The 26,588-nt window shown below is 52.8% G+C and overlaps 1 protein-coding gene across 1 annotated transcript in view; it reads left to right on the top strand.

Annotated features, from left to right (window-relative positions):
• The window catches only part of PHF2 (PHD finger protein 2), a 107,262-nt gene that overhangs the window by 70,517 nt on the left and 10,157 nt on the right, over positions 1 to 26,588 (top strand). The window contains exons 5-17 of the mRNA XM_068162606.1: positions 2,250 to 2,391; positions 6,478 to 6,664; positions 7,824 to 7,986; positions 9,835 to 9,922; positions 11,379 to 11,485; positions 12,610 to 12,701; positions 13,939 to 14,028; positions 15,355 to 15,726; positions 17,154 to 17,273; positions 19,086 to 19,204; positions 21,490 to 21,668; positions 22,568 to 22,641; positions 24,411 to 24,568. Coding sequence (XP_068018707.1) covers positions 2,250 to 2,391; positions 6,478 to 6,664; positions 7,824 to 7,986; positions 9,835 to 9,922; positions 11,379 to 11,485; positions 12,610 to 12,701; positions 13,939 to 14,028; positions 15,355 to 15,726; positions 17,154 to 17,273; positions 19,086 to 19,204; positions 21,490 to 21,668; positions 22,568 to 22,641; positions 24,411 to 24,568 — 1,891 coding nt within the window. The remainder of the gene's footprint in view (positions 1 to 2,249; positions 2,392 to 6,477; positions 6,665 to 7,823; positions 7,987 to 9,834; positions 9,923 to 11,378; positions 11,486 to 12,609; positions 12,702 to 13,938; positions 14,029 to 15,354; positions 15,727 to 17,153; positions 17,274 to 19,085; positions 19,205 to 21,489; positions 21,669 to 22,567; positions 22,642 to 24,410; positions 24,569 to 26,588) is intronic.

Raw genomic sequence — 26,588 nt, forward strand, 5'->3', positions numbered from 1 at the left:
CTCCCTCTCAGCCTTCTCTCCAGACTGAACAGCCCCAGGGCTCTCAGCCTCTCCTCACAGGGGATCATTTTCATCAAGTAAATAATATCAATAATGAAATGAATGGATTCAGAGCAACACTCATCCTTTAAAGAGTCTGTCAGGGCCATGACTACAAAAGCAGCCTCTCCACCCATGTGGATGCAGAGCCATGGGAACAGCAGGGCTCACTGAGGGAGCCTTCAGCTGCATGTGCAGGGGAATGGGGATTGAACTGAGCTGGCTGGAGGGGTGCCTGGGGGTAGTAGCTCAGTACAGTGGGGCAGTTTGCTGCTGTGTTTGAGAAGCATAAGGCCTCCCAGGCCTCAAGGGTGACAGCTGATTGACAAAGTCCCTTGGGAGCCCTCCCTGAAGGATACAGGAGTCCAGGAAGGCTGCACACACTTTCAGAGGGAAGTCTTAAGGCACAGGAGATGAAAAATGAGTCCAGCCTGGCTTGGTGGCCCAAGGGTCTCTTCCAGCCTGAAGGCTTCTGTGATTCTGTGAACTGTGTGCTCAGGTCCCTGCCTGAGGAGCTCAGAGAGCCACACAGGGTGTGGGGAGCACACAGGGAGGAATGCAGAGCCCCTGCAGGGCCATGGGCTCAGGGCAGCCACTGAGACCTGCTGGGGTGGCTCATGAGGCTGGCAGGCTGTCATGGGTGGCTCTATCCTTCCTAGGGAAGCCAGGCCAGCAAGGAGAGGTGGTGGAGCTGCTGTCTACGTGAGAGAGCAGCTGGAATGTGAACACAAAGCTCTGCCTGGCCTGCATGAAGACAGGTGCAGAGCTTGTGGGTAACAAGGGGCAGGCTAAGGCAAGAGACACTGTTGGGGGTGTTTGCTACAGACCCCTGAGGGGGTGGGGAAGGTGATGAGCCCTTCTGCAGACAGCTGAAAGGAGCCTCACAGTCACAGGCCTCGCTTCTCATAGGGGTCCTTAATCACCCTGAGATCCGCTTGGAAGGCCACACAGCCAGGCAGGTACAGTCCAGGAGGTTTCTCCAGCCTCTGACTAATCTGACAGCCTTCTGTAAGGGCATGGCTGGGTGGGTAGATGATGGGAGGGCAGTGGATGTTGTCTGCCTTGACTTCAGACAGGCTTTTAACACCATCTCCCACAGCATCCTCATGGGCAAGCTTAGGTTAGATGAATGGAGGTGGGGTGGATTGAAAACTGGCTGAAGGACAGAGCTCAGAGAGTTGTGGCCAGGGGCACAGACTCTAGTTGGAGGTCTGTCACAAATGGTGTCCCCAGGGGCCAGTCCTGGGCCCAGCCCTGTTCAGCATCTTCATCAGTGATCTGGGTGAAGGGACAGATGACACATGCTGGGATGGTGACAGCCCAGCAGCCTGGGACCTGGACAGGCTGGAGAGTCCAGCACAGAGGAACTTCAAGAAGTTCAGCCAGGGCAAGTGTAGGGTCCAGCACCTAGGGAGGAATAACTCCCCCTGCACCAGGACAGGTTGGAGGCTGGCCTGCTGGGAAGCCTTCAGAGTCCTGATGGACAACAGGATGGCCATGAGCCAGCAAGGTGCCCTTGTGGCCAAGCAGCCCAGTGGCCTCCTGAGGTGCATCATGAGTGTGGCCAGCAGGTCAAGGGAGGTTCTCCTCTGCCTTTACTCTGCCCTGGTGAAGCCACATCTGGAGGACTGTGAACGGTTCTGGACTCCCCAGTTTAAGAAGGACTTCAAGGAACTGCATGAGAGGGTACAGCAAAGGGCTACAGAGACATCTGACTTCTGGAGAAAGGCTGAGGGACTTGGGGCCTGGAGAGGAGTAGAGGGAGGGAGCATCTTATCAGTGCAAAGGTGCCAGGTGAGTGGGACCAGGCTGTCTTCAGTGGTGCCCAGTGACAGGACAAGGGGTGAAGGGCACAAACCTGAACATAGGAAGTTCCATCTAAACATGAGGAGGAGCTTCTTTACTATGAGGGTGGTGGAGCCCTGGAACAGGCTGCCCTGAGAGGTGTGGACTCCCATCTCTGGAGTCATTCAGAGCCCACCTGGATGTCTTCCTGGGCAGCCTGCTCTGGGTGCAATCTGCTCTGGAAGGGAGTTGGACTGGTTGATCTCCAGAGGTGTTCTCCACCATTCTGTGGTTCTGTGAACAGGGAAGACAGGAGATCAGCAAATCTGGAGGTGTTTGTCCAGCTGATAGCTCACCCCCAGCACACACAGCCAGGCAACTCAGGCTGCCTTTCAGTCTCTCTCTCTTGTTGAATTAATCTGCAGGACCAGAGAGGAGTGTTGATGTCACTGATGTCACCAAGCAGAAAGACTGCAAGATGAAGCTCAAGGAGTTTGTGGATTACTACTACAGCACCAACAGGAAAAGGGTTCTCAATGTGACCAACCTGGAGTTCTCAGACACGAGGTAAGGGCCCAGCCTCTGCCCCTCACACTGCATGGGGCATGGGCAGGGCTCAGCTGGGGCACCTGGAACAGCTTCTGCCCTTATTGGTGGCTGCCTTTGGTGGAAGTGCTGTTTGGTCTTGGGGCAGCAGCTTCTTGTTGCTCTGACTCTCCCTGGCATCCTCCATACACAGAGAGCTGAGCAGAGCAGGGAGCTGCATCTGTTTGCTGTATGAGGAGAGGGGGAGGGGGTGGCTGGACTGCCTGGGCCAGCACTGGCATGGCACTCCATGCCTGCATGTCACCAGCACTCACACACCAGGGCACAGCCCTGCTCTTTCATTTTGACTCCAGTAGCACAGGTAGAGTTCATGGAACCACAGAATGGTAAGGCTTGGAAGGGGCCTCCAGAGATCATCCAGTCCAACCCCCTGGCCAGAGCAGGGTCACACAGGAACACACCCAGGCTGGTTTTGAAAGTCTCCAGAGAAAGAGACTCCAGAACCTCTGTGGGCAGCCTGCTCCAAGGCTCCAGCACCCTCACAATGAAAAGGTTTTTCCTTCTATTTAAGTAAAGCATCCTGGGTTCCATTTTATGCTTGTTGCCCCTTAACCTATCACTGGGCACCACTGAAGAGTCTGACCCCATCCTTTTGACCTCCACCCTGTGATAAAATCCTCTCTCAGCTCTCCAGGCTCAACAGCCCCAGGGCTCTCAGCCTTTCCTCTTCACAGAGAAGCTCCAGGCCCGTCAGCAGCTTTGTGGCCTTCCACTGCACTCTCCCCAGTAGTTCCTTGCTGAACTGAGGAGCCCAGAACTGGACCCAGTACTCCAGATGTGGTCTCACAGGGCAGAATAGAGGGGGAGGAGAACCTCACTTGACCTGCTGGCCACACTCTTCTTCAGGCACTCCAGAAGACCATTGGCCTCCTTGGCCACAATGGCACATTGCTGGCTCATGGTGAGCTGATTGTCCACCAGGACCATGCCTGGCTGTGGTGCTTCAGTGCTGCAGTGAGCCAGAGGTAATGGTGCTGCCTAGGGGCGTATCACCAAAGCTCAAGGACAGGAAGCCTCCTGTTCTCCTTAGGTGGCTTTGTCCAGAGGATAATTAGCTGAGGTAAATGCCTCAGGGTGAAGTTCCTGCTCTGTGCTGCATTCACCGCTGAGCTGTGCTTCCCTTCCAGCAGCAGGCAGATGCACCAGCAATGGCTGAACAGGCAACTGTGCAGGTGGTTTTCACAGTCCTGGTAGAACTTTAACCTCTTTTAAGGAGGTTGGAGTGAGGTGGGGGTTGGTCTCTCCTCCTGGCTATCAGGGAGAGCACCCACCAGCCCTCATGGAGCTTCAGCCTTATCCCTGAGACACAAAATGTGCATCCAAAGGACCATGTCCGTGAATGGTCCGTGTGGGTTCCCTCTGTAACTACCTAAAAGGAGGTTGCAGTGGGATGGGTTTGGTTTCTTCTCCTTAATCTCAAGTGATAGGATGAGAGGAAATGGCTTGAGGTTGTTCCAGGGGAGGGTTAGGTTGGAGATTAGTAAAAATGTCTTTGCTGCAAGAGTGGTCAGGGATTGGCAGAGGCTGCCCAGGGAGGTGGTGGAGTCCCTATCCCTGGAGGTGTTCCAGAGACCTGTGGCCATGGCACTTGGGGACAGGTTTGATGGCCACAGTGGTGTTAGGCTGGCTTGATGATCTTGGAGGGCTGTTCCAACCAAAAGAATGCTGAGATTCTGTTGGGTGAGTAGCAGACAAACTCCTCTGAGCAAATAACAAATAACTATTCAGATGAATCCAGGAGCCAGGGCAAGAGGCCAAGGGTGAACACCTCACAGACTGAGGATGCCTCATGGCTCCTCATTTTCCCTAGAACCAGTTCTGAGCCTGTGGGCTGTAAATATACAAATACCACAGGAAACTAGAAATCAGCACCCCAGGGGATTGCTGCACTCATGTGTCAGCAGAGCATTCACCTGCATGGCAGCAGAAGACCATGCCTTGGCATGCTGGGCCCTGGCTCAGTGGCCATGGTGGCCTTGGGCTGATGGTTGGACTGGATCATCCTGGAGCTTTTTCAGCCCAAACCATTCTGTGATCCTAGGCAGGGAGCTCTTCTCAAAGGGAAGAACCAGAGAAGGAAGAGATTCCTTTGTAGCCACAGAGCACAGGAGGTGCTGGGTGTCAGCATGAACATAAAGAGGGATTGTTTTGGGGAGCTTTCCATCTTAGTGAGGAGACTTAAAGGAGCATGAAAAGGGAAGGCTGGTGAGTAATTGCCAGCTCACTTAGGGTGAAGCCATTACCTTTAGGCCTGTAGTTAGTGTTTTAGCAGTGCACACCCACCTCTGCAGAGAGCATCTCCAGTAATTACAGCCTTCCAAGATCACCAGGATCTTCAGCTGAGGCTTTTTGAGCTCTCTGCCATTATCCCAGAAGAACAGGATGCCTTTTGTTCTGCAGGACTGCTGGAGCTGTCACTCAGATGCTGCTAATTTAGACATTAAGCAGCAAATATTTTATGTCTTACCACAGACAGTGACACTTTAATTGAATGCACTGCTCCATCTTCCCCTGCCACTCTAAATGGAGCTATTGTTATCCCTGTTTGACAGTGAGCAGGAATGACACATGGGAGCATTTAATTCTGCTTGACAATGCAGATACTCTTCTGACTCCTTATTTTAGAGCCTGCAGCAGTGAACCTCCACCCCCTGCAAACATTAGTCCAAATTTTGGACTCTTTAAATATAAAATGATCAAATTTAGCTTTCACTGCCTGCTTATCATGCCACTACATCATCTCAGCTGGGATTGATAGTACTCAGTCTATGTTTAATGTAAACCCCATATAGATGATACAGAAAGAAATCCAGCAAATGGGAAGCCATGCTCAGTGCAAACTGTTCCAGGCAATACTTCATATGCTATGTTTTAAACCTGTGCCCATTATCAACTCAAACTGGACTTTGCAGGATCATAGGTTGGGAATGACCTTTGAGCTCACCCAGTCCAGCCAAGGCTGGGGCTGAACCATGTCCCTCAGCACCACAGCTCTGCCTTTCAATGGGATTCAACCACTTCCCTGGGCAGCCTGTGCCAGTGTTTGAGAACCCTTTCCGTCAAGAAGTTTCTTCTAATATCCAACCTAAACCTCCCCTGGTGCAGCTTGAGGCCATTTCCTCACATCCTATCATTTGTTACTTGGGGGAAGGGCCCAACCTCCACCTGGCTCCAGCCTCCTTTCATGGAGCTGTAGAGAGCAATGAGGTCTCCCCTCAGCCTCCTCTTCTCCAGGCTCAACACCCCCAGCTCCCTCAGCTGCTCCTCCCCAGCCCTGTTCTCCAGACCCTTCCCCAGCTTTGTTGCCCTTCTCTGGATCTGCTCCCACTCCTCAATGTCCCTGGAGTGAGGGACCCAGAACTGAAGCCAGCACTCGGGCTATGGTCTCAGCAGTGCCCCGTACAGGGCGTGATCCCTGCCCTGCTGCTGCTGCCCACACCACTGCTGATGCAGGCCAGGCTGCTGGTGACCTTCCAGACCACCTGGGCACTGCTGCCTCATCTTCAGCTGCCTTTTCTCTTTTTTCTGAGCTTTTAATGCAATTTAATGTCTAGATAAAAGCTGAGTGTGATTTTAGCATCCAGGCAAGACTGGCTTAGTTGTTAAGTATGAATGTTATTGTTATTAGGACATTTAATTGATTTCAAGGGATATTCAACTTAATTTAAAGGTTAACTTGCAGACTGGTAAGATTTACCAGCTCATTTGCCTGAGAGCACACACAGTTCACCTTCTCTTCTGAAGGGGGCTGGAAAAGTGGCTGTGCTAACTGAGGCCATGGAGCAAGAGGGCTGGAACAATGCAGTCAATGTACACTTGATCAGCACTCCTGCTGCTGCAAGAGGTCAAGAGGTCCTTGTTAAGTCATCAGACTTGAAACAGCCTTAAATCCGTGTCTGTAAGCAGTGTTCAGGTGTTTTGTGAATGAAAAGCAGCTCCACTGACACAGAAGGATCTGCCTCAGCTTGCTGTGCAGGTGCTGGAGTCACGCTGCTGTTTGTGCAGCAGGCTCCTTGCCCTCATGTCTGCTTTCTGCTCTCTCTGAAGGATGTCCAGCTTCGTAGAGCCTCCAGATATAGTTAAGAAGCTGTCCTGGGTGGAAAACTATTGGCCTGATGATGCTCTTCTGGCTAAACCAAAAGTGACCAAGTACTGCCTGATCTGTGTGAAGGACAGCTACACAGATTTCCACATAGACTCGGGAGGAGCTTCTGCCTGGTACCACGTGCTGAAGGTGAGGGCCATGCTTCTGTGCTCTGCCTAGGAAGAAGCTCTGTGATAAGCAGAGACCACTCTAACAGTCCCTCAAAGATTCAGGTCTTGGTTCTCTCTCCACAGTCCTATTGCATCCAGAGCCTTACCTGCTATCAGTGGGTGAGCTCCCAGTGGTCCCCAGGGTCTGCTGAGCAGACTTCCACACTTGGAGTGTGGAGGTTGTCCGTGGATCTTCACTGATCCCTGGAGGTGCTCAAGAGGGGATTGGACGTGGCACTTGGTGCCATGGTCTAGTCATGAGGTCTGTGGTGACAGGTTGGACTCGATGATCTTTGAGGTCTCTTCCAACCTTGGTAATACTGTGATTTAGGATTGCAATCTTTGTTTAGTGCCTTCTGTACACATGTCACCTAAGGCCTGAAAGATATTCCATCCTGCTCTAGCAGGGTGCTGGAACCTGGTGCTGGTAACCTCCTGCACCATCACTCTGAGCAAATGTGGTCACCTAGTCACTGAATGGTTACAGCCATTCTGTGCAAAGCTGCCTGGCAAATGTCCAAACAATCACAGAATGGCTCAGGAAGGACCTCAGAGATCATCCGCTCCAACCTCCCCACCATGGGCAGGGACACCTCTCAGCTAGACTCAGCTGCTCAAGGCCTCATCCAACTTGGCCTTGAACACCCCCAGGGAGGAGGCAGCCACAACCTCTCTGGGCAGCCTGTGCCAGAGTCACACCACCCTCCTACTGAAGAACTTCTTCCTCAGCTCCACTCTAACCCTGCTCTGCCTCAGCTTCAAACCATTCCCCCTTGGCCTGGCTCCAGATACCCTCAGGAAAAGTTCCTCTGCAGCCTTCCTGCAGGATCCCTTCAGGTACAGGAGTCTTCTCCTCTCCAGGCTGAACACCCCCAGCTCCCTCAGCCTATCCTCAGCCCTTGGATCATCTTTGTGGCCTCCTCTGGACTCCCTCCAGCAGCTTCTCCTGCTGGGGACACCAGAGCTGGAGGCAGTGTTGGAGGTGGGGTCTCAGCAGAGCAGGGCACAGGGGCAGGAACCTGATTGTACTAATGTTAAAATGGATGTTTGGATAAACCCTGGTGGGGGTGGGGTGTGTCTGTGCCAGTGCAGCAGTGTGGTTTGGCTGCTTGTTGCTAATTTGGTGTTTTCTAATCCAGGGAGAAAAGATCTTTTATCTTATCAAGCCAGCCCCTGCAAACATCTCCCTCTACGAGCGCTGGCAGTCGGCAGCCAACCACAGCGAGATGTTCTTTGCAGACCAAGTAGACAAATGCTACAAATGCACAGTGAAGCAGGGACAGACACTCTTCATTCCATCAGGTGAGCAGCCTGCTGCCAGCTGAGGGCCCTGCTTCTTTCAGAGCTCCTCAAGCAGCCCCTTCAAAGTGCCAGAGGGATGTGATGTGATGACTTTCTCTGGCAAATGATCAAGTCTAAATCTCAGCAGAAGTTGAATGTCACTGGATCATAGGCTCAGAGAATTGTTTGGCTTGGAAAAGCTCTTTAAGCTCATCCAGGCCAGCCATTCTCTAACAGGTCTGTTGCTAAACCATGGCCCTCAGCAACACATCTCTGTGCCTTTGAAACACCTCCAGGGATGTGGGTTCAACCACCTCCCTGGGCAGCCTGGGCCAGTGTTTGAGAACACTTTCAGGGAAGAAGTTTCTTCCAATGTCCAACCTAAACCTCCCCTGGTACAGTTTGGGGCCATTGCCCTTTGTCCTATCACTTGTTACCTGGGAGGAGAGCCCAACCTCCACCTGGCTCCAGCCTCCATTCCGGGAGCTGCAGAGAGCCAGAAGGTCTCCCCTCAGCCTCCTCTTCTCCACACTAAACAGCCCCAGTTCCCTCTGCTGCTCCTCCCCAGCCCTCTTCCCCAGACCCTTCAGCAGCTTTGCTGCCCTTCTCCTGGCCTGCTCCAGCCCCTCTGTGCCATGTGCTGACAAAGCAGGAGCAGAATGTCCCTGCTTGTTATGAATATTTCAGCAGCTTTCTCAAAGCACAGCGAGCAGGTAGAGTCTCCCACTCCTGCTCTTGCTGGCTTGCAGTAACTCAGGAGTCCTTTGGCTGCATCCAGCACTGGTGCTTTCTGCTGTCCAACAGAGGATTCCCCTTGAGCTCCTCTCACACCATGACTGCCCTCAAAGTCCTTTCTGTAGCCACTGACTCCCCGTGGCACTAAGGAACTGCAGGTGCCTGCATTTGGGGTTTCACACCAGGATGAAGCTTTCTGGGTGTCAGAGAGCTCTCTGGGGTGCTTGACAGAGTCAGCCTTTCCTTGCAGGTTGGGGATGGGGGATTTTGTCTTTCTCAGCTCCTGGGAGGATCTTTCTAAGGACAAAGAGCTGATCCTAGTTTTAAATGAACACAGTTCTGCTCCTGCCCCTCTCCCTCACCTTCCTGTCACCACAAACAAGTATCTCCTTGTTTTCCTTGCTGCTTCCAGCACTCCTTGTTACCTGCTGTGGGACAGAGATTTTACCTCCCTCTGTGTGCCTTGAACAACGCAGTGCCCACTCGATCTGTAGGCTGAGCTGAGGCTTCCAGGCAGTGTGAGTGAGCAGCAGCACTGGTACCTGTGCTCTGGAGGCAGCACCCAGCACTGCCCCTTCTCTCTGGGAGAATCTGTTCTTGCACAGAACGTTTACCCACTTGGATTTTACTTTGGCTATGGGAAGTGGGAAGTGGCTCTTTCTCTCAGGCCCATATGTGGAGCAGATGGTGGAATCAACACCCAGCAAGTGACAGAGATTCACTCATCTGGGAGATTTTGTGTGGCAAGAAGTGTTTGGCTAGCAGGTGCTCCTGACACTGCAGTAATGTCAGTGGCAGGAGCTGGCCCAGGGTTTCATGCTGATGGGAGAGCAGCTGCCATTGTGTCAGTGCTGCTGCTTGTCACAGCAGCGAGAGCAGCAGGCTGCCTTTCACTGCCTGCCACCTCCAAGGCAGTCTGGGAGTCAGAGGAGTGTGGCACCTTCCTGGGCTGGCTGTTTTCATGCAAAGCAAACAAGGGGCCAGGTGCAGCTTTGTTCAAAACCAATGCAGTCCCTGAAGGGCTGCACTGGCACCTAGGAAGTTGCTAAGTGAAGTATAAACCTCAAAGATTTATGAAGCCTCATTATTGTCATTCCAGCTTTGAACCTCAGGACTCTTCTCTCTCTCTTTTAGGTTGGATTTATGCAACTCTCACACCTGTAGACTGCCTGGCCTTTGCAGGACATTTTCTACACAGTCTAAGTGTTGAAATGCAGATGAGGTAAATCTGTCCTTAAAATCCAAAGCTAGGTAGAGGCTCAGTGTGTAATAGATTGGCCATCCCCTCTCCCATCAGCTGCCCTACCTCTGCATTGACATTGATGTAGCTCCACTGGGCAGCTTTGGGAAGTGCAGCCAGGTCTGGCCCCTCTGTGCTGAGCTGTTCCAGGCTGTCCTTACACCTATTGCACAGCCCCTGGAAGGATGTGTCAGGTGCCTGCACTGATGTGGCCACGTTCTGAAGGAAGAACTGTTAAAAGCTGTCAGGAGCTTTACCCTGGAACATCCCAAGTACCTTCTGGATAAGCCCCCAGCTGGGCTCTTTGCCCAGTGTCAGACAACACAAGTAGCTCTTTACTGATGCTGGACAAATGATCATAGACTCACTGAATTGTTTTGGTTGGAAAAACCCTTTGAGATCATCCAGTCCAACCATTCTCTAACTCTGCCAGGTCTGGAGCTAAACCATGGCCCTCAGCACCACATGTCACAGAATCACAGAGTCACAGAATGCTGGGGCTTGGAAGGGACCTCCAGAGATCACCCAGCCCAACCCTCTGCCAGAGCAGCATCACCCAGGGCAGGGCACACAGGAACACATCCAGGATGGCTTTGAAAACCTCCAGAGCAGGAGACTCCACAACCTCTCTGAGCAGCCTGCTCCGGGGCTGCAGCACCCTCACTCCAAAGAAGTTTCTCCTCATGTTGGGGTGGAACCTCCTGGGTTCCAGCTTATCTCCATTATTCCTTGTCTTATTACCAAGTGCCACTGCAAAGAGCCTGGCCCTTTCCTCTTGACCCCCACCCCTCAGCTATTGATAGACATTGATAAGATCTCCTCTCAGCCTTCTCCTCCCCAGACTAAACAGCCCCAGGACTCTCAGTCTCTCTTCATAGGAGAAATGTTCCAGTCCCCCAGTCATCCTGGTAGCTCTCTGTTGGACTCTCTCCAGCAGGTCTCTGACTCTCCTGACCTGGGGAGCCCAAAACTGGACACAGGATTGCAGCTGTGGTCTCAGCAGGGCAGAGAAGAGGCGAAGGAGAACCTCCCCAGCCCTGCTGGCCACACTTTTCTTGCTGCACCCCAGGACACCATTGGCTCTCTTGGCCACAGGGACACATTGCTGTCCCAACAAGGGCACATTGCTGTCCCAATGTCTCTGCTTCTTTGAAACACCTCCAGGGGTGGGGATTCAACCACCTCCCTGGGCAGCCTGTGCCAGAGGTGGAGAGCCCCTCCAGGCAAGCAGTGCAGTAAATCTCTCACCCCAGCATCCCTGCATCTCACCCCCCTGTATTTTGGTGCTTTGCTTAGGTCTGGTGCCAGGAGAGGTGGCAGCAGCACAAAGAAACAAAGCTCTGCAAGATCAGCCTCAGCCATCTGGGAGCAGTGCTTGTAGCTGAGCAGCATCCTTGTGACCTGCTGTGCTTTCAGGTGGTGTGGTTTTGTGTTGCAGGGCGTATGAAGTGGAAAGGCGATTGAAAATCGTCAGTCTGACCCAGTTCCCAAACTTTGAAACTGCCTGTTGGTACATGGGGAAGCATCTGCTGGAGACATTCAAAGGTGAGGCTGCAGGGCTTGCCCTCTCAGAGGGCCTGGACATGGTTACTCTTTCTTTCTGCTATGTGCCACGGAAGGCCAAAATGAATCCTCTTAGGGTCTGAGAACCGCTTTGTGCATACCAGCAGAAGATGCTGCTCTGGTCCCCTTAATATCCTGACTTAAGTGTCCCTCTCACCTCAGGGTGAGAACCTCAGGGAAGGTTCCATCTTCTTTATGCAGTGTATTTAAGTTGTCTCAGAGGAAAATAACACCTGCACATTGTTAAAGTTGCTTGTAAGGCCTGGGTGCATTCCCTGCTTTCAACTAATGAAGTGCACATTCTGTCAGCCTGAGGTGAGGAGCAGCACTTCCTCCTGCCCTCGTTCTGCTGATCCCATTTGAAGTACATGGGCAGGCTGCATGTACTTAAGGCCATAGGGACATCAGACCTGGCCTGCAGGACCCCTGAGAATTAAAGCAAAGGTTTCTTTGAAATGCAGAATCTTCCCAAGGAGATCCCTTCAGAGCTGCCAGCAACAGCCACCTGTGCCTGTTCTTCACAGGCTGGGGCTTGCCTTGCCCTTGCTCTCTCTTTCTCCTGCTCTGGAGGCATCCACCAGAGCCCTTTATGGTGAGAAAAATGTTTCTCATCAATCACAAGGTGAGGGGTCCCACTGAGGGTGCCTTGCAAGGGGCCCTCTCGTGACCAACTCACCCAACACTGTAAGGAGGGGAGAAGCTTAGGCAAGCTTGCAGGTTGGGAATGCTTTGCTCAGTATCACCTTGGCTCCCACATTTTGGTGCTTTCCTTTTCAGTCAGCACCAAGGAGCCAGCTGCTGACAGTGCCTTTTTATTCCCACAGCCTAGGATGCATCAACACAGAAGCTAGCCTGAGTGATGGGACCAAGACAGGAGCCAGAAGCGTTGCCAGTGTAGACATAACTTAGAGGAGCAGAGTGCAGGAAGGCTGAGTTAGATTTGTGACCCAGTGAATACACTCCTGTGACCATCAGGTTCTGACAGGGAGGCATGTGTGGTGACCAGCTTTCAAAGAGTCAGCTCTCACAGAGAAACTGTTTCAAATTGAACCACTTGAGCTGTCATTGTTTCAATGGCATCGATTTTTTTCCCCCCCTCTACTTAGGTTTGCATAAAGCTGGGCAACAACCTCCTGCTCATTTACTCCAAGGAGCAAAAATTCTTAATGGTGCTTTCAGGTCATGGACTAAAAAACAGGTAGGAGAAGCAGCTTGTTGTGATATGATGTGTGTGTTGGGCTTGTCAGTCACTGGAACAGAGAGCAGGTGCTAGGACAGACAAAGAGCTCCATAGCTCAGCAGCTACTTCTAAGGTGCCAAAAAGAAGGGAGTGGGAGAGCCTGGAAGGAGGGTGAGAGCTGGGATTCCATAGAGCCACGTGAGGAACCAGCAGAAAGAAGGTGCCAGCAGGGTTGGAAAGAAGCCCCTTCTGCACAGGACCAACAGGATACTGAATGAATGTTCTCCCTGACTCTGAGCAGTTGCCTCTGCCAGATCCTTTAGGCAGAGGTGGTACACACCAGTGAGGCTGCAAGCGGTGCCTCTGGGCACAAGGTTCCTGCAAAGCCTCACCTTAGCTGAGCCAGGAAATACATTTTGGTGGGAGAGAAGGCTGAAAGGGCTTTGCAGCCTGAATTGCCTGCTGCAGTCGTTTCAGAAGGGTTACTCTTGTGTGTGTTGCTCCTAAGGCTGTGGGGAATTAGCTGCAGGAGAGAAGCCATCCAGTCATGGAAGGTGAAGAGGGCAGCTGGCAACCTGAGGATTTTCAGCCACCTGAGTGCAGTGTGTTGCACACAGTTAGGTCACACAGGAGGCTGGCTCAGGCTTAAATGTAGTTGAGCACTTGGCTGCTCCCTCCTTGAGCCTGAATGCAGAACTGCTGCTGGATTCCTGCAGCAGGACTGACAGGTGTGGAAGCTCTGTCTCCCCCTGGTTACGTTTCCACTTGCCATGCAGATGAGGAGTAGAGGCTCTAAGGCAGTCAGACTGGGCTGGCATTTAGGTGAAGCTGAGCTTTGAATATTCTGCCATGAGATGTGAATGCAAATGTGGTTAGTCCTGCCAGGGAGCTCCCAAACCACTGCTCACCAGGTGTGTGCCTCTTGCAGGCACTGCAGGCACCAGCCTCAGCCAGTCCCTCTTTGGGTATTGGAGAATCTCATGTACAGAGGTGAGCAGCGGGATGTGACAGTTGGAAAAGTGCAGTAACATCTGGAAAAGGCTCCTGAGACTGCTCTTCTCTCAGGACTGCTGTTTCCAGGAGCACCCAGAAGGGTTAACAATGCCCATTTTGAACAGCTTTGCTGTTTGACTGCTGCAGGCAGAGTTGATTTCAGTCCCCGGGGGATGCGGAGGGGTCGCTTCCTGCAGCGTGTTGCTACCTGTGCTAACAAAACTATGCCCAGAAACAGCAGCCTGGCTTTGTTGTGTTTCAGGCTTTAGCAGAACATGAAGATGAACTACCAGAAAACTTCAAACCAGCACAACTTATCAAGGACCTTGCCAAAGAAATAAGATTAAGTGAGGTTTGTGCTCTTTTGCTGATGTTCATGGTGTCGTTGGGCCTTTTGACAATCTAGGCTATAAAATGGGGGAATCAAGGAACCTCTTTGCTCTGCTCTCTTCATTAGAAGAATTCAGGTGAGGTTTTGCAGTAGGGGGACTGCTCAGGACTGTTGTCTGGGGCTGGCTCATCACATTTCTGGACTCCTGTTTGCTTTGTCCTCAGCTTTACACTGTCTGCCTGTCTTACATCCTTTCTCCTCCACCTCCTCTGAGCTGGACTAGCCTCATTCCTTCCCCTTCCATCCTTTTTTTGTCTTTCACTTCAGTCACTGCCTACCCCAAAATACCAGAGAGCACTGCTGCCATCCCCATGATCAGGCTCCCTGGGTAGTTCATCCTTTTCCTCATCTCCTGTCTATGGCATTGGCTGAGCCTGGGACCATTTTCCTGCACATTGTCCCAACAGGAAGCTTTGCTCTTGGCTGGCTTCTAGCATCTAGCAGATGCAATAACAACAACAACCTTCCCCCTCCTGAAAAAAAAACCAAGGACCAAACAACCCTCCCTAGGAAACAAAACCCAAACCCACCACAACAAACCCACCACAAAACCAAACAGCCAAAAAGAAAGGGAAGCTGCCTGGAGGTATCCTGGGAGCGCTCTGAGTGGAGCTGTGTGACAGTGCGAGGTGCCCATGGCTGGCTCAGCCATTGTGTTCCATCCCACTCCCTTCCTAAGGAGACCAAAGAGCTCAGCACTGAAACCTCTCTTGCCTTTTCCTCCTCTTTGATGCACTATCTAAGTCTTCTGGTTGTCAGAATGGCAAGTTGAGCAGAAAATGATTCCTCATTAATTAATCAGGCAGTGGTAATTTTCATTGGGCAGCTCCTGCACTGCTTGGTGTGGTTTGGGTGGGTTGTTTTTTTCTTCCTGAGGGCATGAAACAGGATTCTGCTACATTTATCACATCTGAATTAATTGGGACTGGTTTGTGCTGGGGCTGAGCAGCATCTTAAACCATTGCATGTATCTCTTGGTAGGGGCAGGCTGGGTAATGGTCCTGCCTGGTGGCACAGCTTGCTGATGGTACATTCCTGATGAAGCCACTGGAGGCTCTCCAGGCCAAACCTGTGCTTGAGCTGCGTGGGGGTGGGAATTAGCAGTGAGCAGAGTGTTGCTGTGGGGTGTGGTGTGGGCAGCCTGGCCTGGGGGTGCATGTAACCCTGTTTGGAAAGGACAGTCTCGGGGCGGGGGGTGTGGTGTGCCCGAGGCAGGGAGGGGGCAGGTGAGTGTCTGCTGGGAGACAGGTGGGTCTGAATGCCTTCCCGTCTTGTGCTGCCCTGCAGAATGCTTCCAAAGCCAGCAAAGCAGACACGAGTGCCAGCACAGCCCCCGAGGAGGTGTGTGCTGTGAAGAAGGAGGAGCCGCCGTCGCCTCCCCAGGTGACGCCTCCGCCCCCGCCCGTGGAGAAGCTCCCGAAAAAAAAGCCTCCCAAAACTGTGAAAACCCCCAAACAGCTCAAGCCATCCAAGCCCCCCAAGCCCCCTAAGCCCCCCAAACCCCCTAAGCCTCCCAAAACACCGAAAGTGAAGGGAGAAGGCAAAAAGAAGGGAAAGAAGGCAAAGGAAAGTCCACCGCCGGCCATCCCCAATCTGGACCTGCTGGAGGCACACACCAAGGAGGCTCTGACAAAGATCGAGACGCCAAAGAAGGGGAAGGTAAGGTCATGGCTGAACCTCTCCCTCCTCTCCTGCCTTGACAGGGATAAAATCACTCCTTAGGTCTCATGGATAAAATAATGTAAGCAGCAGAGTGTGAGATCTGTCTGCACTGCAGCAAAGTTGTGCAACTCCTTATTGCCCTTGTCTTAGCTGACTATGGGGCTCCACTGGGCTCTTTGCTTGGTTATTCATTTGCTATGGATCCTCCAAAGGCCCTGCTGTGTCAAACCAAGGCTGCCAAACTACTGCCCAAACTGAAGCAAGATGCAGGTTAAAAGACATTTTTCAATGGGCTCTTTTTTCCCCCCTTGGAGTATTCTATTGAGTGAGGTGATTCTGCCACTTTGATCTGCTGAGACCTCAGCTGGAGTACCACCCCCAGCCCTGGAGGACATGGAGCTGATGGAGCTGGTCCAGAGGAGGGCCACAAAACAGATGAGAGGGCTGGAGTAGCTCTGCTATGAGGACAGGCTGAGGGAGCTGGGGGTGTTCAGCCTGGAGAAGAGAAGGATCCAGGGAGACCTAATAGCAGCCTGCCAGTACCTGAAGGGGGCTACAGGAAGGCTGCAGAGAGACTGTTTGCAAAGGCCTGCAGGGACAGGAGCAGGGGCAATGGCTTCAAACTAGAGCAGAGCAGATTGAGATTGGATGTGAGGAACAAGTTCTGCACCAGGAGGGTGGAGGAACACTGGCACAGGTTGCCTAGGGAGGTGGTTGAGGCTCCATGCCTGGAGATATCGAAGGTGATGCTGGAGAGGGCTCTGGGCAGCCTGATCCAGTGGAGGATGTCCCTGCTGAGTGCAGGGTGTTGGGCTGGATGAGCTTTGGAGGTCCCTTCCAGCCCAGAGCATTCTGCTCTTTTATGATCCTATTTTCATTTCAGCTGTTGTCAGGTCTCTTGAACATTTTCATAGCAGTTACCAAAGATGCAGGAAGTCATTTCTAAAGCATCTTATTTGCATGAGATTGTGATCTAGAGGGAGTGAGTGAAGATAAAACATTAGTCTGAAGATAAAGCCGTGGTCTGAAACTTGTCCTGCTGACTTGCCCAGGTAGGACAAGTGTGATTGTAGAGTTCTTTAACTGAGGGTGAATGTTGCTGCTGACCCTGGTAGGGGCCAGGAGTTCCCTGAGGCACTGGTTTGTTAAGAAGTGCCCACAAGTCTGGTCTGAATGCTTGCACTTTGTGAGATGTGTCCCTGCAGCAGCAGGCAGGGAGGTGGGGATGTCTTCACAGTGCTCTTGTGTGTTGCTGTGCCAAGGAACCAAGTGCTCAGCCTTCTGCATTCCCTGCAGCAGCAAGAGTCAATGGATCTGATACTCCAAATGAATGAAGCAGCAGAGCTTTCCAAGCTATATGGTGTTATATTCCAGCATGCCAGTACTCCATCCTCATTCACACTACATGCTGACTTTTCCCCCAGGCTGCAAAGAATGTTCTAAGTGTTCCCAACAAGGAAGCTGCTGGGAAGCAGAATGAGGTGGAGAAGTTTGAAGTTCGGGAGCAAAATAAAAGCAAAACTGAAGCCAAGTGGAAGTACAAGGTAAGGCCTCCTGCTGACCCCTGCTGCTGCCCTGCCACAGCCTGCTCAGGCAGGCCTGGGGAAATGTTTGCAGGTTCAGCTGAGCAGAGAGCACCAACATCTAGTTCCCATTGGAGCAGAAGGCAATGAAGTACACTGACATAGTGCATATGAAGTACACTGACACAGACATTGGCATCGAGGAACCAGCAGCAGTGTGCAGATGGCACCAGGCTGAGTGGTGCTGTCCATACCCCAGGGGGACAGGAAGGCATCCAGAGGGACCTGGACAGGCTGCAGAGGTGGTGCCCAGGTGAAGCTCATGGGGTTCAACAAGAGCAAGGGCAGGTCCTGCAGCTGGGCTGGAACAATCCTCACTGTCAGTACAGGCTGGGGGAGGAGGGGAGAGAAAGCAGCCCTGAGGAAAAGGCCTTGGGGGTGCTGGTGGGGGAGGAGCTGGACAGGAGCAGGCAGTGTGAGACTGCAGTGAGAAGGCCAAGGGCAGCCTGGGCTGCATCCAAAGCAGCATTGTCAGAGAGCCAGAGAGGTGACTCTGCCACTCTGTTCTGCTGAGACCTTGCCTGGAGTGCTGTGTGCAGGTCTGGAGCCCTCAACACAGGAAGGACCTGGAGCTGATGGAGAGGGTCTAGAGGAGGCCATGAAAATGCTCAGGGGTTTGGAATAGCTCTGCTATGAGGACAGGCTGAGGGAGCTGGGGGTGTTCAGCCTGGAGAAGAGAAGGATCCAGGGAGACCTAATAGCAGCCTGCTAGTGCCTGAAGGGGGCTACAGGAAGGCTGCAGAGAGACTGTTTGCAAAGGCCTGCAGGGACAGGACCAGGGGCAATGGCTTCAAACTAGAGCAGAGCAGATTGAGATTGGATGTGAGGAACAAGTTCTGCACCAGGAGGGTGGTGGAACACTGGCACAGGTTGCCCAGGGAGGTGATTGAGGCCCCATGCCTGGAGATATTCCAGGCGAGGCTGGAGAGGGCTCTGGGCAACCTGATCCAGTGGAGGATGTCCCTGCTGACTGCAGGGGGTTGGGCTGGATGAGCTTTGGAGGTGCCTTCCAACCCCTAATGTTCTGTGGTTCTGTGAATGGTTGGACTCTGATCTCAAAGCTCTTTTCCAACTGAAATGATTCTGTGATTCTATGGTTCTGTAATGGCAAAGCTGCAAACAAATCCCCCAAAGCCCCCCAGAAGTTCATGCTTTTTCATGTGGGGAGACTGCTAAGCACCATGAATCACTGAGGCTGCTGACATCTGCATCTGCTGTGTTGAAAGCATGGTGGTTAATGTGATGGGAGTAGTGAGCACCACTTCATCCCACTGCCTGTGCAGCCTAGGGGGAGAGTATCAAGGTGATGCCTACAATAATCCAAACTTCTCATTGCCCTGAAGTACTTTGACAATTCAGGCTCTGCTGGAGGTGTGAAAGCAGCCTGGGAGCCCAGGAAGTGAACCTGGCTGTGTTTGGGAGGTGGCAGGCAGTGTCCTGGACACAGTGCTGCTGAGCAGAGCCTCAGAGGCTGTGCTTAGCATCTTGCTTTAGGCTGCACCCACTGAAGGGAACCAGATGGAAATGTGGCCTCGTGTTTGTGGAGGGCACTGCTTAAACTGGCACTGAAGTGCTTCTTGAATTGGGAGCAAGTGCCTCCACTGAAAGCCAGGGGAGGCTGAGGAAGACAGTCATCCTCGCTGGCTTACTGTGTGTGTGGGAAGGGACTGCTGTCTGCACAGGGGTCAGAGGCTTCCCTCAGCTGGAGTCTGAAAGGCCAACAACTTGTTTAACTCATTTCACTGTTTTGATTTGGGTCTTTCTGCCTTTCAGAACAGCAAACCTGACTCCCTTCTGAAAATGGAAGAGGAACACAAATCAGAGAAGACACCTCTGTCAGGAAATAAGGACAACAAATTCACCTTCTCCTTCTCTAACAAGAAGTTGCTTGGGTAAGTATAAAGTGTGACAACCCACAGCAGCTGGAAGAACAGATGAAGAAGGCATTAGTTATGGGGTTCTACACAAGAAGGTGAAAATCTGCCCTCTGGTCAGGGTACAAAACAGACTTATGCAAAAACTTGTTCTCTCCTGAACTTCACTTGGCCTGGGAGCTGGCTGAGCTTGCCTGAGCAGCAAGGGTTTGTTGAGGCTGGCAGTTTGCTTGAGAGGCTTCAGCATTCAGGCAGTGTTTGTGCTCTAGCACTTTTAAGTTCATAGATTCATAGAATCACAAAATGGTTTGGGGTGGAAGGGACCTTAGATATCCAGCTGCAAACCCCTGCCAGGGGCAGGGACACCTCCCACCAGCCCAGGCTGTTCAAGGCCTCATCCAGCCTGGCCTTCAACACCTCCAGGGAGAGGGCAGCCACAGCCTCCCTGGACAACCTGTGCCAGTGTCTCCCCACCCTCACTCTAAAGAATTTCTTCCTCATCTCCAGTCTCAGTCTCCTCTCTCCCAGCTCAAAGCCATTGTTCCTCATCCTGTCACTCCCAGCCCTTGTCAAAAGTCCCTCCCCAGCTCTCCTGGAGCCCTTCAGGTACTGGAAGGCTGCTCTGAGGTCTCCCTGGAGCCTTCTCCAGGCTGAACAGCCCCAACTCTCCCAGCCTGGCCCCACAGGGGAGGTTCTGCAGCTCTCTGAGCATCTTCATGGCCTCCCCTGGACCTTCTCCAGCAGCCCCAGGTCCTTCTTGTGCTGGGGGCACCAGAACTGGAGGCAGTGATGCAGGTGTGGTCTGAGCAGAGCAGAGCAGAGGGGCAGAATCCCCTCCCTGTGCTGCTGCTCTCCCTGCTCTGGCTGCAGCTCAGCACTCAGCTGGCTCTGGGCTGCCAGGGACCAGTGCTGGCTCCTGGGGAATTTGTCACCAACTGACACCCCCAAGGCCTTCTCCAGGCTGCTCTTGAGCCACTGCTTGCCTGGCCTGGATTTGTGCTTAGGATTGCCCTGACCCAGGTGCAGGACCTTGATGAGTTGTATTTAGGGGCCTTGGGCAGATCCTACTAAAGGATCCTTGTTAAGAGTCTGTTCAATGAACACTGCCTGCCAAAACCCTGAGCTGCACCTGCACTGTGCTCATCATGATCCACTGGGCCAGCTGTAATTAATGAAGTGCTTATTTGGATCCAGCCAGGGCTGCTGAGGTCAACATCAAGCTTGGAGATAGGAATTTTAAGTTCAGAAACTGCATGGTCACATCCAGAGGGTGTCAGAGAGTTGGGGCTGTTCAGCCTGCAGTTGGGGCTGATCAGAAAGCTGGGGAGAGACTTTTGAGCAGAGCCTGTTGGCACAGGACAAGGGATGATGGTTTGAACTAGAAGAGGCAGATTGAGACTGGAGAGAAGGAAGAAACGTTTGACACTGGGGGTGGTGAGAGCCTGGCCCAGGTTGCCCAGAGAGGTGGGAGATGCTCCATTGCAGGTCAGGTTGTTTGTGGCTGTGATGTCCCTGCTGACTGCAAGGGGCTGGACTGGATGACTTTGGAAGCTGCCTTCCAACCCAAACCAGTCTGGGATTCTGTGTCAGATTCTGTTAACTGTTGTGGCCCCAGTGTTGCAGCTGACTGAGAGTTCAGCACACAGATAGACTCATGGAATCACAGAATGGTCAGGGTTGGAAGGGACCTCAAGGATCAGCCAGTTCCATCCCCCTGCCATGCCCAGGGACACCTCACACTACAGCAGGTTGCTCACAGCCACATCCAGCCTGGCTGCAAACACCTCCAGGCAGGAGGCTTCCACCACCTCCCTGGGCAACCTGTGCCAGTCTCTCACCACCCTCATGGGCAACAACTTCTTCCTAACATCCAATCTGAATCTCCCCACTTCTACTTCTGCTCCATCTGCTCCAGTCCTATCACTCCCTGACAACCTCAAAAGTCCCTCCCCAGATTTCTTGGAGCCCCCTTCAGATACTGCAAGGCCACAAGAAGCTCTCCTCAGAGCCTTCTCCTCTCCAGACTGAGCAACCCCAACTCTCTCAGTCTGTTCCCATAGCAGAGCAGCTCCAGCCCTCTGCTCATCCTCGTGGCTCTTCCAGCACCTCCAGATCCTTCCTGGCACAGAGGCTCCAGAACTGGACCCAGAGTTCCAGCTGTGGTCTCAGCAGAGTGGAGCAGAGGGGCAGAATCCCCTCCCTGGCCCTGCTGGCTCTGCTGGTCGTTGTCTTCCCCTCTGTCAGTCTGCAAACTGTTTTCCAGTCAGTGCTGTTACTGATCTGTGCTTTTTGCCTCTCCTCAGGTCAAAGGGGGCCAAACCCCAGCTGCACAGCAGTGTGTTTGGCTCCCTGCAGAATTTCAAAGAGGACAAAGCCAAGCCTGTCCGTGATGAGTACGAGTACGTGTCAGACGATGGAGAGCTGAAGATTGACGAGTTCCCCATCAGGAGGAAGAAGAACACCACAAAGAGAGAACTGCCCTGTAAGAACAACTCCTGCTTGCCCTCTACCTGCACAATCCCAGGGGCTGATTGCCCCAAAGTAGGCTACAAAATCTGTGACTGCTAATGCAGAGAGCCATGTCTCAGCTGGCAGACCAAGGGCAGTCAGTGGGAGAGCTGTGTCCATGTCTGAGCTGGAAAGACCAAGGGAAGTCAGTGGGAGAGCTGTGTCCATGTCTGAGGTGGGAGACCAAGGGCTGTCAGTGGGAGAGCTGTGTCCATGTCTGAGCTGGCAGACCAAGGGCTGTCAGTGGGAGAGCTGTGTCCATGTCTGAGCTGGGAGACCAAGGGCTGTCAGTGGGAGAGCTGTGTCCATGTCTGAGCTGGGAGACCAAGGGCTGTCAGTGGGAGAGCTGTGTCCATGTCTGAGCTGGGAGACCAAGGGCAGTCAGTGGGAGAGCTGTGTCCATGTCTGAGCTGGGAGACCAAGGGCAGTCAGTGGGAGAGCTGTGTCCATGTCTGAGCTGGGAGACCAAGGGCAGTCAGTGGGAGAGCTGTGTCCATGTCTGAGCTGGCAGACCAAAGGCAGTGAATGGGAGATCTGTGTCCATGTCTGAACTGGGAGACCAAGGGCTGTCAGTGGGAGAGCTCTGTCCATGTCTGAGCTGGGAGACCAAGGGCAGTCAGTGGGAGAGCTGTGTCCATGTCTGAGCTGGGAGACCAAGGGAAGTCAGTGGGAGAGCTGTGTCCATGTCTCAGCTGGAAGACCAAGGGCTGTCAGTGGGAGAGAGAGCTGTGTCCATGTCTGAGCTGGGAGACCAAGGGCTGTCAGTGGGAGAGCTCACTCTATGTCTGAGCTGGCAGACCAAGGGCAGTCAGTGGGAGAGCTGTGTTTTGGAGAGAAGAGTCCTGACTTTGTTCTCCTTTGTTGTGGTTTCAGTTTTATCAGACAAAAAGGACAGCCTGCAGCACACTCCTGTTAAGAAGCCAAAGGTGGAGTCAGTCTCATACAAGGTAGGTTGTTCCTGCACCTGGAAGGGGTGGTAGGGCCCTACTGTGATGGCAGAGCCTCCTGAGGGGCTCCTGTCACATCCTCCCCTTCACTCTGCAGGGCCAGTCTGCCCAGGATAGGTGGCATCAGGTACTGCCAGCACTAAGCATAACTTGGTGCTGTGGCTGGAGGTGCTCATACCTGACCAGGGCTGATGGACAGCATGTGTGGGGCCCTGACCGTGCACAACAGCAGCAGTAAGCCCTGAGAAGGAATAGGAAGGGTCAGGAGGAGTTTTCTGTTGTACCTCCCTTCACCTCACCTTGCTGACAGGCACAGGGGTCTGTCCCAGGCTGTCCTCCCACCTTGTGGCTGTCCTCCTGTTTCCATGTGCTTTGAACACTGGACATCAATTTCTCATGGTCATGCTCAGGGCAATGCTGATGGGGATTAAGCCACCTCCCTGGACAGCCTGTGCCAGGCTTTGAGAACCCTTTCTGTCAATATGTTTCTTCTAATGTCCAACCTAAACCTGCCCTGGTGCAACTTGAAGTCATTTCCTCTCCTCCTATCAACCAACCTCACTCCAACTTCCTTTCAGGGAGCTGTAGAGAGCAATGAGGTCTCCCCTCAGCCTCCTCCAGGCTGAACACCCCCAGCTCCCTCAGCTGCTCCTCCCCAGCCCTGTTCTCCAAACCCTTCAGCAGCTTCATTGCCCTTCTCTGGACCTGCTCCAGCCCCTCAGTGTCTTTCTTGTAGGAAGGACCCCAAAACTGAACCAGGAAGTCAAGATGTAGCCAATGCTGAGTACAGGAGGCCAGTCACCTCCCTGGTCCTTCACTTCAGGAAGCTGACCAGCACAGGTGGTGTTCATTGTGGGTCAGCAATTGCAGCTTATTGCTGGAGATAAGTAACATGAAGTGACATCAAAATGCAAGGCTTTGCCCAACTGTGGTCAATACAAATTCCTGTTACACTCTGGATAAGTCAGGAGAGGCAAAATAGCTTCTTAACTGCTACAGGTGACTGAAATGGCCTGGCCTAAGAACTAGGGAATCCCTTGGCTCAGGGATGTTCAAGAGCAAGTGCAGACCTCCTTGCCTGAGTCAGTAGCTGGTGTCTGGAGAGCAGTGCACAGAGGACAGGATAACATGTGCTGGTGTCTCCCTGGCCCAAGGAGGGAGGTCAGTTCCTGGAGACACCAGTGCCTGGCAGCCTAAGCAGTGGGGGCTGGGACTTGGGAGGCCTGAAAGTAGAGCAGGAAAGGGGGAAAAGTTCTTTCACACTCTAGACTGCAGTGCATAGGTGTCCCAGCCCCAGACAGGTGGCTGTGTGCCAGATCTGCCTGTTCTCTGCAGCAGGGATGGCAGAGGTGGGTCTGACCCTGTGGCTGACCTGGCTGTGGTAACAGCCTTGCAAGAGAGAGATCTGTGCCCTCATGCATGTCTTGGCCACACACTGGCTGCTTCTGTTGCCTGGATCTCCAGAAGAGAAGGGCTGAGAAGGCAGCACAGCACCTGGAAACACCACTGTTACAGGTCCTGTGTGCAGGAGCAGATCTCAAAGCTGGTTCTGTGGGGCTGGAAGGGGAGAGAAAATCCCAAACCCCAACATGCCTGCAGGCTGCAAGGAGGCTGTTGTGACCCTCTGCCTGGGCTGGGCTCTCTGTCTGTGATGAAAACCAGTGCTAGCCTTGTGGCTCGGGCTGGGGGCCTGGCAGGAGGAGCTGCACTGCTCTGGTGCCTGAGGCAGGCAGTTGCTGCTCTGCTGAGCCTCTCCCCTGTGCTTGCAGAGCGAGGAGTCCTCGGATGAAGATCTGCTCCACATCGACACGGAGGCCAAGCCAGGACGCAACTCCAAAGTAAAGAAAGAGAGTGGAAGCTCAGCAGGAATTCTTGACCTTTTGCAGGCAAGCAAGGAAGTTGGGGGTTTAGAGTATAACACCAACAGGTATGCACCAAGGGATGCTTTTTCCTCTTCTCCACAAAAGTGGCTCTTTTTTAACTGTGTGCAGGGGGAGGGGGTGGGGGGTCACAAGGAATCCTGCAGCCCAGGAGCTGCTTTGTCTCCAGGAAGCAAATTCTTTTCTTTATCCTGGGATCTGAGGTGGGAAAGGTTTTGGTGCTATCATTTCAACAAAGGGAGGCATTTCATTCCCTACCTGTAATTGCAGAACATCCACTTGGGCAACGCTGCTGTGAGAGATGAATCATTCAGAGGGAAGGGAGAGCTCACTGCATGCAGCTTGAGGGCATGAGAAATGATTTTAATGTTGTGATAATGTAATGAAGTAATCACAATGAGCAGCACTCCTTCCATGAGGCATTGAAAGGGGCAGGGTCCAGAATGGTTGGAAGGAGAGAACAGGAAACCCTCTACCCTACCCGTGGTCATTTTGCTTCTCCCCACCAAAAGCCATGGCTTGGAAAAAAAGCCAAGCTCTGTCCTGGATGCTCCCATAGCTGCACTGGAAATGCTTCCCTGGGCTTGGTTGTGTTTCCTATCATATAGGCACAGAATGGCTCAGGCTGGAAGGGACCTCAGAGATCTTCTACTCCAACCCCCCTGCCATGGGCAGGGACACCTCTCAACCAGACTCAGCTGCTCAAGGAGGCAGCCACAGCCTCCCTGGGCAGCCTGTGCCAGAGTCTCACCAGCCTCACACTGAAGAACTTCTTCCTCTGCCCCAGTCTAACCCTGCTCTGCCTCAGCTTCAAACCATTCCCCCTTGGCCTGGCTCCAGATACCCTCAGGAAAAGTTCCTCTGCAGCCTTCCTGCAGGATCCCTTCAGGTCCTGGCAGGCAGCTCTGAGGTCCCCCTGGAGCCTTCTCCTCTCCAAGCTGAACACCCCCAGCTCCCTCAGCCTGTGCTCACAGCAGAGCTGCTCCAGCCCTGGGAGCACCTATGGCACCACTGCAGGTGGCCAGCTGCTGGACAGGGAGCACAGGGGCAGGAGGAGCACTTGGATGCTTTGCTCCTGCTCCTTTGAAGTGATGGCTGTAGCTCTCAGACAGTTTCCTTTCAGAAATGGTTATTTGAAGGCAGTGCTGAAGCTGCAGGAAGGGGATGTGGCATTCCAGAGCTGGGAAATTGCTTCCTGACTCTTCTTGATTCCAGCTTTTCCTTTCTTTTGGCTTTTGTCTTAGAAAGCTGAAATCCTTCTCATGGAAGCACAGCTGAGCACATGCCCTAATGAGAAACACTTTACCCCAGTGCAGCTCTGCCTCCTGGAGACATTTCCCCCTCCCCCCCCCCAGGAGTCAGGCTGTGGTTGGACTCTCAGAGCCACTGGTTTTGATCACACTCCACAATTTATTTGCTGAGGCTCCCGTTGCTTAAGGCAGTTCCTCTCAGATTTGCCCATTTGTGGTCAGTGCTTGATGGTCTGTTTGCAGTGTTTTCAGAGGCCAGGCTGTGCAGAAACACTTTGCAAGGGGGGTGGGTGGAACTGGAAAGAAAATCTGTTAGTTTCCTAGAGATGAGGCAAGGTTTGCCTCAGCCAGGGAGCAGGCTCAGGCATGGTAATGAAGGGATGAAAATCTCTCTTCCCTAAAGGAGTTGTTCAGTGTTCTCCTATCTCCTAACACCACTCTTAACTCATTTTCAGGATTAGTTATAAATGAAATTAGTGCCCAGAAGCTCCCATTCTGGCTTGTGCATTGCTCTGTCTGGAGTCCTGTAACAGCTTCCAGAGGATTAAGTTGAGATGAAGTAAGGGAAAGCAGAGTGCTGCTGCTGCCTGACTCAGAAAGTGCTGTGTCAGGGGCTCCCACTGCAGCACTGCCAACCATTTTTACTACAGCCAGGGCTTTTTGGCATTTCATTCTTTGCCCAAACTCTCAAGTTCAGGAAATACTTGCTGATGTGCTCTGCCTGTGCAGAATGAATTTCTGCTGCTGTGTGATGCATTCTACTGTATCACATAGCAGTACACTAGGGGTGTATCACAGAATCACAGAAACATTCAGG

Source organism: Melanerpes formicivorus, unplaced genomic scaffold (genome assembly GCF_026170545.1).
Source record: "Melanerpes formicivorus ecotype bairdi unplaced genomic scaffold, bMelFor1.0.p_v2 SCAF_66, whole genome shotgun sequence".
Classification (NCBI taxonomy): Eukaryota; Metazoa; Chordata; class Aves; order Piciformes; family Picidae; genus Melanerpes; species Melanerpes formicivorus.